The sequence below is a fragment of the Cherax quadricarinatus genome, chromosome 76, assembly GCF_038502225.1.
Source record: "Cherax quadricarinatus isolate ZL_2023a chromosome 76, ASM3850222v1, whole genome shotgun sequence".
Classification (NCBI taxonomy): domain Eukaryota; kingdom Metazoa; phylum Arthropoda; class Malacostraca; order Decapoda; family Parastacidae; genus Cherax; species Cherax quadricarinatus.
Genome location: NC_091367.1, coordinates 17,548,571 through 17,570,940, shown reverse-complemented (window position 1 = coordinate 17,570,940; position 22,370 = coordinate 17,548,571). Strand labels below are relative to the sequence as shown.

The 22,370-nt window shown below is 39.9% G+C and overlaps 1 protein-coding gene across 3 annotated transcripts in view; it reads right to left on the bottom strand.

The window, feature by feature from the left end:
• The window catches only part of LOC128703651 (probable serine/threonine-protein kinase gdt8), a 28,290-nt gene extending 9,396 nt beyond the window's left edge, over positions 1 to 18,894 (bottom strand). The window contains exons 1-3 of one of the 3 annotated variants that reach the window (XM_053798396.2): positions 18,769 to 18,894; positions 12,384 to 12,980; positions 8,060 to 8,187 (exon numbers count right to left, since the gene is read on the bottom strand). In XM_053798396.2, the coding sequence (XP_053654371.2) occupies positions 8,060 to 8,185 (126 nt within the window). In that variant the 5' untranslated portion in view covers positions 8,186 to 8,187; positions 12,384 to 12,980; positions 18,769 to 18,894. Of the gene's footprint in view, positions 1 to 8,059; positions 8,188 to 12,383; positions 12,981 to 18,760 lie in introns of all 3 variants that reach the window. The other 2 variants (XM_053798397.2, XM_070101334.1) reach the window with 2 other exon arrangements.
• Positions 18,895 to 22,370: the final 3,476 nt, after the last annotated feature.

Genomic DNA, 22,370 nt, shown 5'->3' with positions numbered 1-22,370 from the left:
GGCCAACATGAAATATCCTATAATCTGAGTCAACATGAAATATCCTATAATCTGGGTCAACATGAAATATCCTATAATCTGGGTCAACATGAAATATTCTATAATCTGGGTCAACATGAAATATCCTATAATCTGGGTCAACATGAAATATCCTATAATCTGGGTCAACATGAAATATCCTATAATCTGGGTCAACATGAAATATCCTATAATCTGGGTCAACATGAAATATCCTATAATCTGGGTCAACATGAAATATCCTATAATCTGGGTCAACATGAAATATCCTATAATCTGGGTCAAAAACGAATTTGCATCTTAGATAATTCTTAGTGTGCTATGTAGATTTTGTGACGTTGATTCCAAAACTGTTGTCGCTTTTTTTTTATCCTATTTAGTTTTCCAGATAAGACAGTTCACATTTTTTTTTTTGGGTCTTTTATAGGCAAAGTCAAAGCATTTAATGTATTATACCGGGTTTTAACTGGGTTAATTTCAACTACGATGCTCTAAAACATATTTTTTTTTTCAATCATTGGGACGAGAATAAGGTGGAAACTACGATTTTTTTGTTACACAAATAAAATTTACGGACTATGAGCTGTTATCTTTCCTCAGCTCATTTTAAAACCCAGTTCTGTCTAGGTTATATAAGCCCCCAGGATGCAACTCACACTGGTCGACCAACACCCAGGTACCTTTTTACTGCTAGGTGAACAGGGACAGCATGTGTAAGGAAACACGCCCAACGTTTCCTCCCGTGCCGGGGATCGAACCACGGACACTCAGTGTGTGAGCTGCGTGCGCTACCATTCGAGCAACTGGACATTTATGTGCGAATAAGAATTCGGTAGCGAGAGTTTCTCGGTCCGAGGCGAGGCTTGGGGAGGACAGGATGATGTTGCAGATTAGTCCACAATGTGAGTTTTGTCCTCTGATTTGAATTACAAATGAGATGTGCTGAATAGAAAATTGGTTGAATTACTGAATATTGGTTGACGTAAACGATGGCAATGAGATCTCTACTGGCTGTTTCTTGAAATCGACCATCAGTACCGACGACGTTCTCGGGAAACAGCCGTGAGTCAGGTCAGTGTGAGTATTGGAAGTGTCCCAAAATAGGAGGTGAAAATGACGGGAAGCGCTTGTTTTTGTCTGAATTCTCTGGGCGGCCTTCCAACCTTAACAGATTTCTAGGTCTCTTTAAGTCTCTGGCGACACTCAGACTGTAAGTCTCTGGCGACACTCAGACTGTAAGTCTCTGGCGACACTCAGACTGTAAGTCTCTGGCGACACTCAGACTGTAAGTCTCTGGCGACACTCAGACTGTAAGTCTCTGGCGACACTCAGACTGTAAGTCTCTGGCGACACTCAGACTGTAAGCCTGGCGACACTCAAGACTGTAAGTCTGGCGACACTCAGACTGTAAGTCTGGCGACACTCAGACTGTAAGTCTCTGCCGACACTCAGACTGTAAGTCTCTGGCGACACTCAGACTGTAAGTCTCTGACGGCACTCAGACTGTAAGTCTCTGGCGACACTCAGACTGTAAGTCTCTGACGGCACTCAGACTGTAAGTCTCTGGCGACACTCAGACTGTAAGTCTCTGGCGACACTCAAGACTGTAAGTCTCTGGCGACACTCAGACTGTAAATCTCTGGAGACACTCAGACTGTAAGTCTGGCGACACTCAAGACTGTAAATCTCTGGAGACACTCAGACTGTAAGTCTCTGGCGACACTCAGATAACAACGATAATGTAGAATGATCTGTCTTTAACAAAATCACACCATCATTATTAAAAGGAAAAAGAAACGCTAAACAACAAGGGTTATACAGCCAAAATCACCCCAGCAACGGGAAATAACCATTCAGATGCTGCTGGATGTTTACAACGGGAAATAACCATTCAGATGCTGCTGGATGTTTACAACGTGAAATAACCATTCAGATGCTGCTGGATGTTTACAACGGGAAATAACCATTCAGATGCTGCTGGATGTTTACAACGTGAAATAACCATTCAGATGCTGCTGGATGTTTACAACGGGAAATAACCATTCAGATGCTGCTGGATGTTTACAACGGGAAATAACCATTCAGATGCTGCTGGATGTTTACAATGGGAAATAACCATTCAGATGCTGCTGGATGTTTACAACGGGAAATAACCATTCAGATGCTGCTGGATGTTTACAACGGGAAATAACCATTCAGATGCTGCTGGATGTTTACAACGGGAAATCGTACCCTTAATGTTTTCAAGCTCTTGAACATTCCTTTTTTAAAGTGTATTTTGTAGATATTTAACAAGTGAATTATGGGCATTCAGTATTAAAAAAGTGTATGTGGTTTATTGCATCCTAAATATTGATAAAATTAAAAAAAAAAAAAGGTGTACTTCGGTCGCTGCGGTGTCTGAAATGGTATCCTTGTACACCATAACATCAGTTCGGTCTGCCTCAATGCACGCTAAAGGTACAGTGCAGAGTGAAGCATATGTTTATAATACAGTAAAATATTAGCGCTAAAGACTTAAAGGTAATTAAACGATGTATTCACATGTAGTTTTGTGGAGACTACTATTCATATATCTTGGGTGTGATTTACAGGGCCCCAAATCTTGATAGGGAGTGCAGTAAACTTCTATGGGACGAAATTCGTAAGGCATCTACATACGAAAATGTTGTGCTAATGGGAGATTTCAACTATAGACAGATTGACTGGAGCAATTTGACAGGAAATTTAGAGTCAGGTGACTTTCTTGATACGATCCAGGATTGTTTTTTAAAACAGTTTGTGACAGAGCCAACTAGGGGAAATAACCTCCTTGACTTGGTTCTTGCCAGTAGGGAAACACTAATTAATAATCTTGAGGTTAATGATGAGCTTGGGGAAAGTGATCACAAATCACTCAGTTTTAATATATCATGGAATTCCCCTGATAATGGCAATCAAGTCTCCGTCCCTGACTTTCGCTTGGCTGATTTCATAGGACTGAAAAATTACTTAGGTGGGCTGAACTGGAATGACCTGACTAAGGGTCAGGTAGGTGGTGATGGTTGCCGATATGATGCTTTCCAGGGCATAGTTCTAGCTGCTCAGTCAAATTATGTTCCAAATAGGGAAATCAGATCAAACAAAAATGATCCTAAATGGATGAACAATAGATTAAAATATCTGATTGGTCAAAAGAGAGGCATATATAGGCAAATCAAAAGAGGAGAGGGGCAATTGAGAAATCGATATATTCAGTTAAAGAGAGAAATAAAAAAGGGAATTAGAAAAGCAAAAAGAGATTATGAGGTTAAAGTTGCAAGAGAATCGAAGACTAACCCAAAAGGATTCTTTCAGGTATACAGAAGTAAGATCAGGGACAAGATAGGCCCACTCAAAAGTTCCTCGGGTCAGCTCACTGACAGTGATAAGGAAATGTGTAGAATTTTTAACACATACTTCCTCTCAGTTTTTACACAGGAGGATACCAGCGATATTCCAGTAATGATAAATTATGTAGAACAGGACGATAATAAACTCTGCACTATTAGGGTCACAAGTGACATGGTCCTTAGGCAAATAGATAAATTAAAACCTAACAAATCCCCAGGCCCTGATGAACTGTATGCAAGGGTTCTAAAGGAATGTAAAGAGGAGCTTAGCACACCTTTGGCTAATCTTTTCAACATATCACTACAAACTGGCATGGTGCCAGATAAGTGGAAAATGGCAAATGTGATACCTAATTTCAAAACAGGTGAAAGGTCCTTAGCTTCGAACTATAGACCAATAAGCCTGACCTCCATAGTGGGAAAATTTATGGAATCAATAATTGCCGAGGCAGTTCGTAGCCACCTTGAAAAGCATAAATTAATCAACGAATCTCAGCATGGTTTTACAAAGGGGCGTTCCTGCCTTACGAATTTATTAACTTTTTTCACTAAGGTATTTGAGGAGGTAGATCATGGTAATGAATATGATATTGTGTATATGGACTTCAGTAAGGCTTTTGACAGGGTCCCACATCAGAGACTGTTGAGGAAAATTAAAGCACATGGAATAGGAGGAGAAATTTTTTCCTGGATAGAGGCATGGTTGACAAATAGGCAGCAGAGAGTTTGCATAAATGGGGAGAAATCAGAGTGGGGAAGTGTCACGAGCGGTGTTCCACAGGGGTCAGTGTTGGGCCCCCTGCTGTTCACAATCTACATAAACGACATAGATGAGGGCATAAAGAGCGACATCGGCAAGTTTGCCGATGACACCAAAATAGGCCGTCGAATTCATTCTGACGAGGACATTCGAGCACTCCAGGAAGATTTGAATAGACTGATGCAGTGGTCGGAGAAGTGGCAGATGCAGTTTAATATAGACAAATGCAAAGTTCTAAATGTTGGACAGGACAATAACCATGCCACATATAAACTAAATAATGTAGATCTTAATATTACGGATTGCGAAAAAGATTTAGGAGTTCTGGTTAGCAGTAATCTGAAACCAAGACAACAGTGCATAAGTGTTCGCAATAAAGCTAATAGAATCCTTGGCTTCATATCAAGAAGCATAAATAATAGGAGTCCTCAGGTTGTTCTTCAACTCTATACATCCTTGGTTAGGCCTCATTTAGATTATGCTGCACAGTTTTGGTCACCGTATTACAGAATGGATATAAATTCTCTGGAAAATGTACAAAGGAGGATGACAAAGTTGATCCCATGTATCAGAAACCTTCCCTATGAGGATAGACTAAGGGCCCTGAAACTGCACTCTCTAGAAAGACGTAGAATTAGGGGGGATATGATTGAGGTGTATAAATGGAAGACAGGAATAAATAAAGGGGATGTAAATAGTGTGCTGAAAATATCTAGCCTAGACAGGACTCGCAGCAATGGTTTTAAGTTGGAAAAATTCAGATTCAGGAAGGATATAGGAAAGTACTGGTTTGGTAATAGAGTTGTGGATGAGTGGAACAAACTCCCAAGTACCGTTATAGAGGCTAGAACGTTGTGTAGCTTTAAAAATAGGTTGGATAAATACATGAGTGGATGTGGGTGGGTGTGAGTTATACCTGATAGCTTGTGCTACCAGGTCGGTTGCCGTGTTCCTCCCTTAAGTCAATGTGACCTGACCTGACTAGGTTGGGTGCATTGGCGTAAGCCGGTAGGAGACTTGGACCTGCCTCGCATGGGCCAGTGGGCCTTCTGCAGTGTTCCTTCGTTCTTATGTTCTTATGTTCTTATCTTCAGTAAAACTGGCAAATTAAGACATACACAGCCCAAATGTAATTCAGATCTTTCGAAGAGACCAATATCCTACAACACATGTCGTGGGGGTTCGTGAGGAGATATTGAAGTACGAAATACACACGTTGGATGTCTTGGAGACGTGTAATTAAGAGTCTTGAGAAGAACCCACGAGCCTTGCCTTGTCCAGTTTACAATATATAATAAGAATTAGTATTAGTCTCCCCGAAATGCCTAGGCATCCTAGTGACCTTCTTTGTAATGAGTATTTTATATTATGCAATAATATTTTATATGTAAACCCCACATTATAATATCAACAGAGAAGTAAAGAATTTTAATTTTGATTTTAATTTTTTTTTTTAATTTATGCCTAGCGTGGAAGTGACCGCGAGGCCTCTAGCCTACTGTTTACATGTGATGGTCTCGTGACGTCACTGCTAGCAAGCTACCATATCTCTAAAGTAGCTGGGATTATCTAAGTATACTACACAGTACACAGTAACACTACTGACACAAACACATTAAGCTATTACCAAATTTTCATCATATGCTTGAAGCTAGTCTGTTGCAACATTCAGAAATTATCTCGTGGAAAGCAACACCTCAATTTTTAAATTTCTTGTAAAAGAACATGTAAACAAGGGCCTACCGAAGTCAAAATGAATCCAAAATTTTAGATCTCCTTTTCCTTATGTGGGACAGTTCATGGGACACTTGACAGGCACAGGTGTCCTCTGGTTAATTTTGTATAGACCATTTCCAATTATAGCTCATTTGTGCTAACTTTAAGAAGCTGCTTCAGATAGACTACAATCTTACAATACTGATGTATTCTTCTTAAAAGAAATTTCATATTCTTAGCACAATATGTAGCTGCCATTTGGCTCATTTTAATTTCGAAATGGTGTAGAATTATTTTTCATTTAATAACTAGAGATTGAATCTACCTCAAATTTCTCAAATTTATCAATATAGTTAGTAAACCAGTAATTGTTAATTTCTATAAAAAAAATACTAGAGAACGCATTATCTGGTCGGCTTCAAACTTTTACTGCTGATATGTTTTTTCTCAATGGAAGGTTTGACTTGTTTCTGGGTTGAGTAACTTTTAATTTATCAATTGAAAACTAACTGGATTCCTGGAAATAACTGAAGTTGTATCTTCCGATAGACTCTAAACCTTAAACTTGGTGAATCATACTTAAACTTGGTGAATCATACTTAAACTTGGTGAATCATACTTAAACTTGGTGAATCATACTTAAACTTGGTGAATCATACTTAAACTTGGTGGATCATACGTAAACCCTCGTGAATCGTACTAAAACCCTGGTGAATCATACTTGAACTTTGTGAACCATACTTAAACTTGGTAAATCATACTTAAACCCTGGTGAATCGCACTTAAACTTGGTGAATCGTACTTAAACTTGGTGAATCATACTTAAACTTGGTGAATCATACTTAAACTTAGTGAATCGTACTTAAATCCTGGTAAATCATACTTAAACTTGGTGAATCATACTTAAACCCTGGTGACTCATTCTTAAACCCTGGTGAATCATACTTAAACCCTGGTGAATTGCACTTAAACTTGGTGAATCATACTTAAACTTGGTGAATCATACTTAATCAAACTTGGTGAATCATGCTTAAACTTGGTGAATCGTACTTAAACTTGGTGAATCATACTTAAACTTGGTGAATCACACTTAAACTTAGTGAATCGTACTTAAATCCTGGTAAATCATACTTAATATTGGTGAATCATACGTAAACCCTGGTGACTCATTCTTAAACCCTGGTGAATCATACTTAAACCCTGGTGAATCATACTTAAACTTGGTGAATCATACCTAAACTTGGCGAATCGTACTTAAACCCTGGTGACTCATTCTTAAACCCTGGTGAATCATACTTAAACCCTGGTGAATCTCACTTATGTTATGTTGACATGCAAGAACCAAGTGTCATAATGACATGCAAGAACCAAGTGTTATATTGACATGCTAGAACCAAGTGTCATGTTGACATGCAAGAACCAAGTGTCATAATGACATGCAAGAACCAAGTGTCATAATGACATGCAAGAACCAAGTGTTATATTGACATGCTAGAACCAAGTGTCATGTTGACATGCAAGAACCAAGTGTCATGTTGACATGCAAGAACCAAGTGTCATGTTGACATGCAAGAACCAAGTGTCATGTTGACATGCAAGAACCAAGTGTCTTGTTGACATGCAAGAACCAAGTGTCATGTTGACATGCAAGAACCAAGTGTCATGTTGACATGCAAGAACCAAGTGTCATGTTGACATGCAAGAACCAAGTGTCTTGTTGACACGCAAGAACCAAGTGTCATATTGACATGCAAGAACCAAGTGTCATATTGCCGTGCAAGAGCCAAGTGTCATATTGACATGCAAGAACCAAGTGTCATATTGCCGTGCAAGAGCCAAGTGTCATATTGACATGCAAGAACCAGGTGTCATAATGCCATGCACAAACTGTATGCAGACTGTAATGTGAGGCATTATCCTCCCCACAGTTAAGAAAGCAACGTGGAATCATACATAGGAGACCGTCCCATTAACTGAACAAAAAGAAACTGCAGATGAAGGCTAGTAAATTCGCGCCATAGAATACACTCAAAAGACCTTCACAAGCAATGCAAGATTGATGGAATGGGATCCAAAAAATGACCTGGAGGGAATTATAAAATAATAAATGGCCAACCAAACACAGAAGACAGGACGCCTCGAGCACAACTATGCTCCTGTTGCTTCAAATAGGTGATCACAAATAGGAACTCACCTCTAAGAGCTCCTGGATGATGTGTCTGAACTTCAGTAAGTTATCCAGGTGGTGAACGATGGTGTTATTGGTACTGTTAACATCGGTGATGTTTACTCTGATTCCGTTACTTCCGTTGAGGTTCATAGCTCGAAGAAAAAAGATTTGGTTATTGTGGAAGCTCAGTTGTGTGTGTCTGTCAGAGAGAGAGAGAGAGAGAGAGAGAGAGAGAGAGAGAGAGAGAGAGAGAGAGAGAGAGAGAGAGAGAGAGAGAGAGAGAGAGAGAGAGAGAGAGAGAGCAAGAAGGAAAGGTGTGGAGAGTGTGGAAAAGAGAGGTGGCTGAGTAGAAAACAAAATTAAGTTAATTGTGCTGTGTAAAATCTTTAAAAATATTACAAATATTTAAAACAATTAATTAATAAATAACAATAAAATCATACCACTATTGCTACTTCTGAGGCAACTACTACTATTACTGCTGTTGTTACTACTACTACTGTTACTGCTTTTTTTTTTTTTTTTTTTTTTTTATTCGCCGGTATTCTCCCGGCCCGGGTCTTTTCCAAGTAGTGGTGACCCGGCCTTGGCTCCCTATCTGGGGAGTGTCTCGAGACTTAAGTCTCCCATGGGAGGAGGTACAGTACCTCCTCATCTTTGGGACCAACTGTCCCCAGGCCTAGCCACATTCCCCGCCCTCACGGGGCTCGTAGGGAGAAGCTAGGCCTCTGGTCTGCCATCTACCCCGCCCCAGGGGGCTCGTGGGGATGGCAGTCTTATGAGCTGCAGATGGTAGCAAGCTCAGGCCTGATATTCTGTGTTACTGCTGTTGTTACTACTACTACTGTTACTGCTGTTGTTACTACTACTACTACTATTACTGCTGTTGTTACTACTACTACTGTTACTGCTGTTGTTACTACTACTACTGTTACTGCTGTTGTTACTACTACTACTATTACTGCTGTTGTTACTACTACTACTACTGTTACTGCTGTTGTTACTACTACTACTGTTACTGCTGTTGTTACTACTACTACTACTACTATTACTGCTGTTGTTACTACTACTACTACTGTTACTGCTGTTGTTACTACTACTACTGTTACTGCTGTTGTTACTACTACTACTGTTACTGCTGTTGCTACTACTACTACTGTTACTGCTGTTGTTACTACTACTACTACTGTTACTGCTGTTGTTCCTACTACTACTACTGTTACTGCTGTTGTTACTACTACTACTACTATTATTACTGCTGTTGTTACTACTACTACTACTACTGTTACTGCTGTTGTTACTACTACTACTGTTACTGCTGTTGTTACTACTACTACTGTTACTGCTGTTGTTACTACTACTACTTTTACTGCTGTTGTTACTATTACTACTACTACTATTACTGCTGTTGTTACTACTACTACTACTACTATTACTGCTGTTGTTACTACTACTACTACTGAAGATTGAGACACTTATGCAGCATATGGGAATCTTTATTCAGGAAACGTTTCGCCACACAGTGGCTTCATCAGTCCAATACAAAGAGGAAGGCGTAAGGAGAGGAGGAGTATGAGGTAATCAGTCCCTCAGCCTGGAGTCGATATGTTCAGTCCATCAATCTTGCAGAATGTACAGCACAGGGCCGTAGACGTGGCTTATATACTGTAGTGAGGTGAGGTGAAGCAGACGAAGACCTCCTTCGACTAGTGGATGGTACCACTATGACTCCGCCTCCGACTGCTTCACCTCACCTGACTACAGTATATAAGCCACGTTTACGGCCCTATGCTGTACATTCTGCAAGATTGATGGACTGAACACATCGACTCCAGGCTGAGGGACTGATTACCTCATACTCCTCCTCTCCTTACGCCTTCCTCTTTGTATTGGACTGATGAAGCCACTGTGTGGCGAAACGTTTCCTGAATAAATATTCCTATATGCTGCATAAGTGTCTCAATCTTCAACTTGTCGGTTTTTCAAACCATTCATCACTACTACTACTACTGTTACTGCTGTTTTTACTACTGTTGCTGTTGTTACTACTACTACTATTACTTCTGTTGTTACTACTACTACTACTGTTACTGCTGTTGTTACTACTACTACTACTACTATTACTGCTGTTGTTACTACTACTACTGTTACTGCTGTTGTTACTACTACTGCTACTATTACTGCTGTTGTTACTACTACTACTGTTACTGCTGGTGTTACTACTACTACTGTTACTGCTGTTGTTACTACTACTACTGTTAATGCTGGTGTTACTACTACTACTACTACTATTACTGCTGTTGTTACTACTACTACTATTACTGCTGTTGTTACTACTACTACTACTGTTACTGCTGATTTTACTACTACTGCTGTTACTGCAGTTGTTACTACTACTACTACTATTACTGCTGTTGTTACTACTACTACTGTTACTGCTGTTGTTACTACTACTACTACTACTATTACTGCTGTTGTTACTACTACTACTGTTACTGCTGTTGTTACTACTACTACTGTTACTGCTGTTGTTACTACTACTACTATTACTGCTGTTACTACTACTACTGTTACTACTGTTGTTACTACTACTACTGTTACTGCTGTTGTTACTACTACTACTACTGTTACTGCTGTTGTTACTACTACTACTATTACTGCTGTTGTTACTACTACTACTACTACTATTACTTCTCTTGTTACTACTACTACTACTACTGTTACTGCTGTTGTTACTACTACTACTGGTACTGCTGTTGTTACTACTACTACGGTACTGCTGTTGTTACTACTACTACGGTACTGCTGTTGTTACTACTACTACGGTACTGCTGTTGTTACTACTACTACGGTACTGCTGTTGTTACTACTACTACGGTACTGCTGTTGTTACTACTACTACTACTACTATTACTGCTGTTGTTACTACTACTACTACTATTACTGCTGTTGTTACTACTACTACTACTGTTACTGCTGTTTTTACTACTACTGCTGTTACTGCTGTTGTTACTACTACTACTGTTACTGCTGTTGTTACTACTACTACTGTTACTGCTGTTGTTACTACTACTACTACTGTTACTGCTGTTGTTACTACTACTACTATTACTGCTGTTGTTACTACTACTACTACTACTACTACTACTATTACTGCTGTTGTTACTACTACTGCTGTTACTGCTGTTGTTACTACTACTACTATTACTGCTGTTGTTACTACTACTACTACTGTTACTGCTGTTTTTACTACTACTGCTGTTACTGCTGTTGTTACTACTACTACTACTATTACTGCTGTTGTTACTACTACTACTACTACTATTACTGCTGTTGTTACTACTACTACTTCTGTTACTGCTGTTGTTACTACTACTATTACTGTTACTGCTGTTGTTACTACTACTTCTACTGAGACTGCTGTTGTTTCTACTACTACTACTGTTACTGCTGTTGTTACTACTACTACTACTGTTACTGCTGTTGTTACTACTACTATTACTGTTACTGCTGTTGTTACTACTACTACTACTATTACTGCTGTTGTTACTACTACTACTACCACTGTTGCTACTACTATTGCTGCTGCTGTTGTTGTTGTTGTTGTTGCCGCTGCTGCTGCTGCTGCTGCTGCTGCTGTTGTTGCTACTACTACTTCTGCTGCTGCTGCTGCTGCTGCTGCTGCTGCTGCTGCTGCTGCTGTTGCTACTGCTGTTGTTGCTACTACTACTTCTGCTTCTGGTGCTGCTGATGCTGCTACTGCTGTTGCTACTACTACTGCTACTTCTGAGGCAACTGCTACTATTACTCCTGTTGTTACTACTAATACTACTGCTGATGTTACTTCTACTGTTGCTACTACTACTACTACTACTACTACTACTGCTGCTGTTGCTGCTGCTGCTGCTACTGCTGTTGTTGCTACTACTACTACTACTTCTTCTGCTGCTGCTGCTACTGCTATTTCTACTACTACTGCTGCTACTGCTGTTACTACTACTATTGCTACTTCTGCTACTACCATTACTACTACTACTACTACTACTACTACTACTACTACTACTACTACTACTACTACTACTAATAATAATAATAATAATAATAATAATAAATGAGAATTTTAAATTTTGCACCAAGATAATGTGTTTATATTATTAGATATTAAAGGTGATAATGATAATTATTTAAATCATTACAACTTTGATCTTCAGGGTAGCCCAGAATATCTTACAGAGCAATTTAATTACATCTAATTAACTTTAACCAAACTTCACATTTTCCCTATTATTTACGATTTTAATGCAGAGAATGTTCATTTAAATAAATAAAAAGGTGACACATCTAGTACCTTTGTTATATTCCCGAACTCCAGTGTAGCTATATAGGTGTCTATAATCTTTTTATCAGGGAAGCTCCGAGTTACCACTACCTCCGCTACCAGCACGAAAGTTTACCAGCAAGAAGTGTTGTGACACCTCCGTCTGCAAAGCGAGAGTTGAAGTTCACCAGCAAGAAGTGTAGCAACACCTCCGTCTGCAGAGCGAGAGTTGAAGTTCACCAGCAAGAAGTGTAGCAACACCTCCGTCTGCAGAGCGAGAGTTGAAGTTCACCAGGAAGAAGTGTAGCAACACCTCCGTCTGCAGAGCGAGAGTTGAAGTTCACCAGCAAGAAGTGTAGCAACACCTCCGTCTGCAGAGCGAGAGTTGAAGTTCACCAGCAAGAAGTGTAGCAACACCTCCGTCTGCAGAGCGAGAGTTGAAGTTCACCAGCAAGAAGTGTAGCAACACCTCCGTCTGCAGAGCGAGAGTTGAAGTTCACCAGCAAGAAGTGTAGCAACACCTCCGTCTGCAGAGCCAGAGTTGAAGTTCACCAGCAAGAAGTGTAGCAACACCTCCGTCTGCAGAGCGAGAGTTAACGTTGTTCAGAGGAGAGACTGCCACGAAGTCTGTGTGAGGAGACAGCGAGACTCTTAGACACGAGGATCAGTGAGTATAAATGTGCGTGCCGCCAAGTTGACACTGGCGGTAATGCGCGTTGCATAAAGGGAAATAATGATAGGCATATTATGAAGTGGAATATGGCTAGACTCATTATTAAAGAAGAGGACCTGTAAAGGTTTTTTTGCCTACATTCAGCCATAAAATATAAAACATTCATGTATGTATAGCTAACATTCGCACACCTATTATTGTAAGCTGATCCTCTCCCTAGTGTTAATGTAAATAATTCTTTTTTACTTAATTCTTATTGTATCTTCTCTCATTGTAATTGATTTTTACACAGTTGAGTTACTTAGATATTACGAGATATTACGAGGACACCAATAAGTCACTGACTTTTTTGGGAGTTATCCTAGGAAATTTACACTATATGTGATCATTGTTCTTATGTGTACCTGTGCCTAAATTAACTAACAGTTGTGCCAAACACCGGGAGTTTTACGATATATAAAGTGTTAAGTTACCGTACTGAACACAGTCGTCAGGAGAACTGACACATATTATATCTGACCATATCACAACTGACCTTCATTCAACTTTATTCTCTGACTCTATGTAATCTGTATTGGTCTAAGGAAGCTCCAGGTGAGCGAAATGTTTAGTAAATAAAGATCCCCGTATACTGCACACACGTTTTTTTTATACATTTGCCAGTAGCAATAGTTGAGTAGTAGCAGTAATAATAATAATAATAATAATAATAATAATAATAATAATAATAATAATAATAATAATAGTATTTTTTCTTCTGGAAAGAAGCAAAATGGGCGTCATATTCGGGTTATCCATCAACGCATTACCAAGCATAAATTGGTACCTCTCTCGTTAGCTTCCACTGAATTAGAGTAATTGACACCCCTGTGGGTGACCCACCAGTGTGTCTCAGTGACGGGTCAGAGCAGAGTGCACAGGTTTGTTTGGGTAGTGTGTACAGTAATTACAAACTTCCATTATTTTATTTTAAACTGAATATTTAAAACAAATAACATAGACGTACTTTGAATCTATATAAATGAACAAGATTACTAAAATCGTTTTCGTCAGGCTAGGCTACACAAGTCAATGATTTATGTAGCTAAGCGTCACAATGAAGGTGACAAGTGGTTCCTGGGAGAATGAGACGTCAGTATGTTCTTGGGGTTAACGAGTGTTCGTCGTTTGTCTCCTGGATTATTTGTATATACAAACTTGGACAACAGTTCGCCTGGCTGCTTAGTCTTCTATAAACAGTAAGTTTCATTATTCATGATATAAGTTACTTTTGAAATTTTAATAAGTTCGATTTAAAGTTTTGAGGCAAATTTAGAGTAGAGTAATTTCTTTTTCTGTCGTACTTATGTTAGCAAATTTTGAAGTGAAAAAAATATTTTTCATAACATTTCTTCTTAGTAGTGTCCTTTTAAACACCCCATTCAAGACCTCCCAACAAAAGCATATTAAATAACAGGCCAGAATAAGGATACAACAATATTTAGGCTAGCTTTAGATAAATTAAGGCGTAGTGTAAAACACCCTTCTGGCAAGACAGTGATGGAGTGAATGATGGTGAAAGTTTTTCTTTTTCGGGCCACCCTGCCTTGGTGGGAATCGGCCAGTGTGATAATAACAAAATATAAAAATTTTGGTGTAGATGGAAGGTGGTGTCAAGGACGTTCCGGTTACGGGTGGGAGGGAGTGTAAGAGATTATACATGATAGGAAGGTAAGTATACAACATACATGAGCATGTTGTATGGAAGTGAATATGTAACGTGCAACAGGAGAGTAAGTATGGTAATATAAATCAAGGGATGCAGAGTAAACTAGCTAGCTTCACTTTGAGTTTTGGAGGTGGGAAGTACAGTGCCTCAGTTTTAAAATCTAGATGAGCTGTCTGCTTACTGTCAGACGTAGACAGCACCCTGTTGAAAATTATGATAAATCAGCTATAGCTTTATGGATGTTTTGAACAATTCACCATTTAATTAGTTTAATTACTGTACTTTTTCGAACTGTTTTATTTAAAACTAGCAGAATGGTTTCAAAGGTTTTCTTCCAGGCACTTGCCTTGTCGGGAGGGTGTGTGTGTGTGTGTGTGTGTGTGTGTGTGTGTGTGTGTGTGTGTGTGTGTGTGTGTGTGTGTGTGTGTGTGTGTGTGTGTGTGTGTGCGTGTGTGTGCGTGTGTGCGCGTGTGTACGTGTGTGTGTGTGCGTGTGTGTGCGTGTGTGTGCGTGTGTGCGTGTGCGTGTGTGTGCGTGTGTGTGCGTGTGTGTGCGTGTGTGTGCGTGTGTGTGCGTGTGTGTGCGTGTGTGTGCGTGTGTGTGCGTGTGTGTGCGTGTGTGTGCGTGTGTGTGCGTGTGTGTGCGTGTGTGTGCGTGTGTGTGCGTGTGTGCGCGTGTGTGTGCGTGTGTTCGCGCGCATGCGGGGGGTTGGGGTGATGGGTGTGATGGGTGGAGTTTAACACGTCCGCATGTACTTTGTCAGGAGGAGTTTCCCTACACCTGCAGGTGTAGGGAAACTCAAGGAAGATTCATTCCTCAGTAGATAGTTCGTCAGGTGACTGGGGTGCGGGACAACCACATACAATTTATCAGGAATTACGGTGAGGGAGTCACTCCCCCCTCCACACTTGCCTCGTCAAGAGGCAGGTGTGGAGGCAAGAGAACTCTCGCTCTCGTACTTATCAGACGATACATCTGGCTTTTAAGTTCATATAAGGAACATGACGTTGTCCTCCGAAAACAAAAATCGCTCCATGGGGCGCCCCTCCTCTAATATTTTGGAAAGTGTTTTTTTTTTTAAATCAGTATAAAAACACCTTTAAAAATGACATATCATTGAAAATAGTGTAACCAAACAATGCCCACCCTCATGGGGCGCCAACCCCCTCATTTAAAATTTTGAAATACTATATATCCTAAAATTTGCTGCTAGGTACAAAGAAACCTGTGGCAAAGTATATTTGTACTAGTTTTCACGAGTATTGAATTACAAAAAAAAAAAAAAAAAAAAATTACAAATTTTTATATATTTACTTATTTATATATTTATTTATATTGTTTATTAGTTGGTATATGCATGTAGAATTGTATAAATATTTTATATGTATTTATAATTTAATTATCATAAAAGGAGAACTGAAGTATGTTAATTAGTCTTGTGTAGTCAGCTTAGAACCCTAATGGACAATTTTAAGAAGATCAATGAAAATCTTACGACCTTAATTAATCTAGTCTTTACACCGTTGACTTTTCAAGCTTAGAGCGTTTATTCTACCTCAGCTTATTTCAAAACCCAACTCTAAGGTAATTACCACCCACCAGGATGTCACACAAAATATTTGACTGACGTCAACATACCTACTTACTGGTGAGTGAACAGGGACAACAAGTGTAAGTAGAGCAAGGTTGAGTGCAAGGTTGTGAGTGCAAGGTGCTTAGTATAGAACCAAGGTCCTTAAGTTGAGTGCAAAGTGCTCAGTACTGAACCAAGGTTCTTAAGTTGAGTGCAAAGTGCTCAATACTGAACCAAGGTTCTTAAGTTGAGTGCAAGGTGCTTAGTATTGAACCAAGGTCCTTAAGTTGTGAGTGTAAGGTGCCCAGTACTGAACCAAGGTCCTTAAGTTGTGAGTGCAAGGTGCCCAGTACTGAACCAAGGTCCTTAAGTTGTGAGTGCAAGGTGCTTAGTACTGAACCAAGGTTCTTAAGTTGTGAGTGCAAGGTGCTTAGTACTGAACCAAGGTCCTTGAGTTGTGAGTGCAAGGCGCTTAGTACAGAACCAAGGTCCTTAAGTTGAGTGCAAAGTGCTCAGTACTGAACCAATGTTCTTAAGTTGAGTGCAGAGTGCTCAATACTGAACCAAGGTTCTTAAGTTGAGTGCAAGGTGCTTAGTATTGAACCAAGGTCCTTAAGTTGTGAGTGCAAGGTGCCCAGTACTGAACCAAGGTCCTTAAGTTGTGAGTGCAAGATGCTTAGTACTGAACCAAGGTCCTTGAGTTGTGAGTGCAAGGCGCTTAGTACAGAACCAAGGTCCTTAAGTTGAGTGCAAAGTGCTCAGTACTGAACCAATGTTCTTAAGTTGAGTGCAAGGTGCCCAGTACTGAACCAAGGTCCTTAAGTTGTGAGTGCAAGATGCTTAGTACTGAACCAAGGTCCTTGAGTTGTGAGTGCAAGGCGCTTAGTACAGAACCAAGGTCCTTAAGTTGAGTGCAAAGTGCTCAATACTGAACCAAGGTTCTTAAGTTGAGTGCAAAGTGCTCAATACTGAACCAAGGTCCTTAAGTTGTGAGTGCAAGGTGCCCAGTACTGAACCAAGGTCCTTAAGTTGTGAGTGCAAGGTGCTTAGTACTGAACCAAGGTCCTTAAGTTGTGAGTGCAAGGTGCTTAGTACTGAACCAAGGTTCTTAAGTTGTGAGTGCAAGGTGTATAGTACTGAACCAAGGTCCTAAAGTTGTGAGTGCAAGGTGCTTAGCACTGAACCAAGGTCCTTAAGTTGTGAGTGCAAGGTGCTTAGCACTGAACCAAGGTCCTTAAGTTGTGAGTGCAAGGTGCTTAGTACTGAACCAAGGTCCTTAAGTTGTGAGTGCAAAGTGCTTAGTACTGAACCAAGGTTCTTAAGTTGAGTGCAAGGTGCTTAGCACTGAACCAAGGTCCTTAAGTTGTGAGTGCAAGGTGCTTAGTACTGAACCAAGGTCCTTAAGTTGTGAGTGCAAAGTGCTTAGTACTGAACCAAGGTTCTTAAGTTGTGAGTGCAAGGTGCTTAGTACTGAACCAAGGTCCTTAAGTTGTGAGTGCAAGGTGCTTAGTACTGAACCAAGGTTCTTAAGTTGTGAGTGCAAGGTGCTTAGTACTGAACCAAGGTCCTTAAGTTGTGAGTGCAAGGTGCTTAGTACTGAACCAAGGTCCTTAAGTTGTGAGTGCAAGATGCTACCGCTGAGCAACGAGCTGCAAATGACTTCGCATTATAATATTTACACAATGAATATTCACCAGTTTAACTACCCAGTTTAACTGGAAACTTGCAGGTATATATTGAACCTCGGTAACTCAGATCATCCTGTTTACTAATTCTTAATCAACCTATCTTAATACATGTTTTCTACATGATCAAACCATCTCAAATTTTCTTACGCTATTTGTACACATTATATGAATTAATAATAATTCATTCCTCGTAATATTCACTACTGACAGAGTGAAGACAAAAGTCATTTTATATTCAAACATGTTGCAAGTGTAGGTATTACTACAATTTGATAAATATAGCTTTTTCATTGAAAAATGTCTTTCATTTCCTCAGCCTCAACATTCTTCCATTGATTTTTTCCCCATTTATTATTTCACCTCATTCTTTAATGACTCGGCTGCTGATACATACACTCCATAGATAATTAAACCGTTTTCCTTCATATACTTTCATTATACAATCATATTAAACCTTATAATTCAACTATAGATCGTAGGAAGCTGACGCAAACTAGGAAAAATCATCACATCTACACTGTAAAATATTTTCTCGTATCTACCCAAAATCATTTTCCCGATTAAATTTTGCTGGTCACAGGTTTATTCCCATCATGATGCGTTTCGGTAATTTTTCCTTATAGGACACTGGTATTTTCCTAATAGAAATGGAACCGTCGCTAAGTGAGCACTGTCCAAGCCAGAAAGTACTCGATGTTAGTAACGAGAAAAACACGCAAATAGTTTACACAGGATTAAGTTACACTGTATTTACATAGATACCACCTGTATACCTCGTAAGTACCGCGATAAGTGTGCCAGGTTCAGAGGCAGCACTACACAGTGGTATGTCAGAGGAAGTGAGCCTCACTGCGTCGTGTGCTGAGCCACTGAGTGTCGAGGTGTGCCAGTCTCCCCTAACACCTTGTTTACTCTGCTATGTTTAGCCCATAAGCTCATAATTATTGTTTTATGCTTCCCAGGAGAAAATAGTTTTTACGTTTTTATTCGCACTCGCTTAGTCTTCCTACTTAAACTGTTTTTATTATGTGTTTTGGTTTTGACTGATACGAAATAATACGAAAACTCTTCTACTTATTTTATAAATATTTAACAAGAATGAGGGAGAGGGGAGAGAAATTTTTTGCTCTGTTTACATCTGGAGGTCGACTTATACGAGTACGCTCGCACACCCTCCATCTTCCTCTCTAAAATACACACACACACACACACAGTGAAGAGGCGGGGCCAGGAGCTCGGACTCGACCCCCGCAACCTCAACTAGGTGAGGTGAGTACACACACACACACACACACACACACACACACACACACACACACACACGACATATAAAATACTGCGTGGAATTGACAAGGTGGACAAAGACAGGATGTTCCAGGGAGGGGACACAGAAACAAGAGGCCACAATTGGAAGTTGAAGACACAAATGAGTCAGAGAGATATTAGGAAGTATTTCTTCAGTCATAGAGTTGTAAGGCAGTGGAATAGCCTAGAAAATGACGTAGTGGAGGCAGGAACCATACACAGGTTTAAGACGAGGTTTGTTAAAGCTCATGGAGCGGGGAGAGAGAGGGCCCAGTAGCAACCAGTGAAGAGGCAGGGCCAGGAGCTAAGACTCGACCCCTGCAACCACAAATAGGTGAGTACACACACACACACACACACACACACACACACACACACACACATACATACATACATACATGCGCACACACACACACACACACATACATACATACACACCCACACACACACACACACACCACACCACACACACACACACACACACACACACACACACACACACACACACACACCACACATACACGCACACACACACGCGCACACACATACACACACACACACACACACACACACCACACCACACACACATGCACGCACACACACATAGCTTCGATGATTATTTTCGTTACCAAGGGCAAGTACCTTACACTTATCCACATTGAACTTTATCTGCCATTTTTCAGACCAAGACATTAATTTGTCCAAATCGTCATGGAGTTCATTGATATCCTCCTCAGAGTAAATTATACGGCCTATCTTTGTATCATCGGCAAACTTATTCATGTCACTCGTGATCCCTTCATCAAGGTCATTGATGTAAGTTATGAACAAGAGAGGGCCTAAGGCTGATCCTTGTGGAGCGCCACTAGTGACTGGTCCCCATTCGGATTTCACTCCATTAATGGTAACTCTCTGCTTTCTATTGGTAAGCCATGCCTCAATCCATGCTAGAACTTTACCTCCTATACCGTGGGCTGCCACTTTTCTTAAGAGTCTCTTGTGAGGTACTCTATCGAAGGCTTTACTAAAATCCAAATAAACAGTATCATATTCCTTATCAATGTCAACTGCCTCAAATGTTCTATTGAAGAACGTCAGTAAGTTTGTCGGGCAGGAGCGACCTCTCGTGAATCCATGCTGAGATTCATTTATCAAGTTATGCTCTTCAAGGTGACTTCTGATAATGTCAGCTATAATTGATTCTAATAACTTGCCCACTATAGATGTCAGGCTTATTGGACGGTAATTTGAAGGAGTGGACTTGTCCCCTGATTTGAATATAGGAACCACATTAGCCATCTTCCACAACTCTGGCACAACACCGGTAAGGATGGACGTATTGAATACACTCGTTAATGGCTGACTGAGCTCCATCTTGCATTCCTTAAGTACCCTGGAAAACAGCTCATCGGGTCCAGGGGACTTATTTTGCTTCAGTTTGTCTATCTGTTTAATAACCATGTCCCTCGTGACAGTAATATTAGTTAACTTAAATTCATCAGGAACTAAATAATTGTTAATTACTGGAATCTCATTTACATCTTCCTGTGTAAAAACTGACAAAAAATAGTCATTAAATAGGGAACACATTTCCAGTTCATTATCCGTCAGCTGTCCATTCCCAATTTTCAGAGGTCCTACTTTTTCCTTCACCTTCGTCCTATACACTTGAAAGAACCCCTTTGGATTAGTCTTTGATTCATTAGCAACTCTAATTTCATAGTCACGTTTAGCCTTTCTAATCCCCTTTTTTACTTCTCTTTTAAGCTGAACATATTGGTCAGTAAGGTTAACCTCTCCACTTCTGATGCGCCTATAAATTCCCCTTTTCTTCCCTAATAGATGCTTCAACTGTTAACCCATTTGGGATCCTTATTATTAGTCCTAATTTCTCTCTGGGGAATGTATATACTCTGGGCACGGTGTACATTATTAAGAAAGCAATCATAAAAGCAGATCCCTTCATATTCATAAGTATGATCATCGTCAAAAAAATCATTAGCTAGATAACCCCAATCAAGATTAGACAGATGTTCCCTAAGTCCATTATAATCGGCAGAACGAAAATCGGGGATTTTTATTGTATTATCATTATTCTTGCATTCCCAGTTAGTGCTAAAAGTGATGGATTTGTGATCACTTGCGCCAAGCTCTTCAGTGATCTCCAAATTATTTACGAGTGTTTCCTTGTTTGACAAGACTAGGTCTAGCAAATTATTACCCCTGGTAGGCTCCGTTACGCACTGCTTCAGAAAACAGTCCTGAACTGTTTCCATAAAGTCACTGGACTCTAGATTACCTGTCAAAGAATTCCAGTCAATTTTGGCCAAAATTAAAGTTCCCAACTATGACTATGTTATTGTGTCTAGAAGCCCTAACAATTTCGTCCCAAAGAAGTCTCCCTCTATCGTGATCCAAGCCTGGAGGTCGGTATATTACACCTAGAATTGGTTTTTCTTGACCCTCTACAAACTCTACCCAAACAGATTCTGTTACTGCTCCATCTATTTTTATACCTGTTTTTATGCAACAATTAATATTTTCTCGAACATATAATGCAACTCCTCCCCTCTTCCCATTACATCTATCCACATTGAACAACTTAAATCCCTGAATATTACACTCAGCAGTCATATCCCGACTCTTTAAATCATACCACGTTTCAGTTAATGCAATGATATCAAAGTTCCCAGCACATGCTACCAAACGTAGTTCATTAATTTTATTTCTCGCACTTCGACTGTTAGCATAAAATACCATCATATGTTTTTTCTTCTGCACATTTTTCCTATTGATCTTTGATTTTACACAATTTCTGAATTTATCATTACCCAGAGCTACTCCATGACAGTTACTATTAAGGTTCTTAATATCAGAGCATAAGTCAATATATCCATACTCATTATTTATCATTTCTAAACCCATACCTCTAACTAATCCAAGTTTAAAGTCCTAACAACCCCTTCAACTGAACTAGCAAGAAAGCCCACACCTGCCCTGGATAAGTGAACCCCATCCCTGGCATACATGTCATTTCGGCCATAGAAGTTGTCCCACTTGTCAATGAATG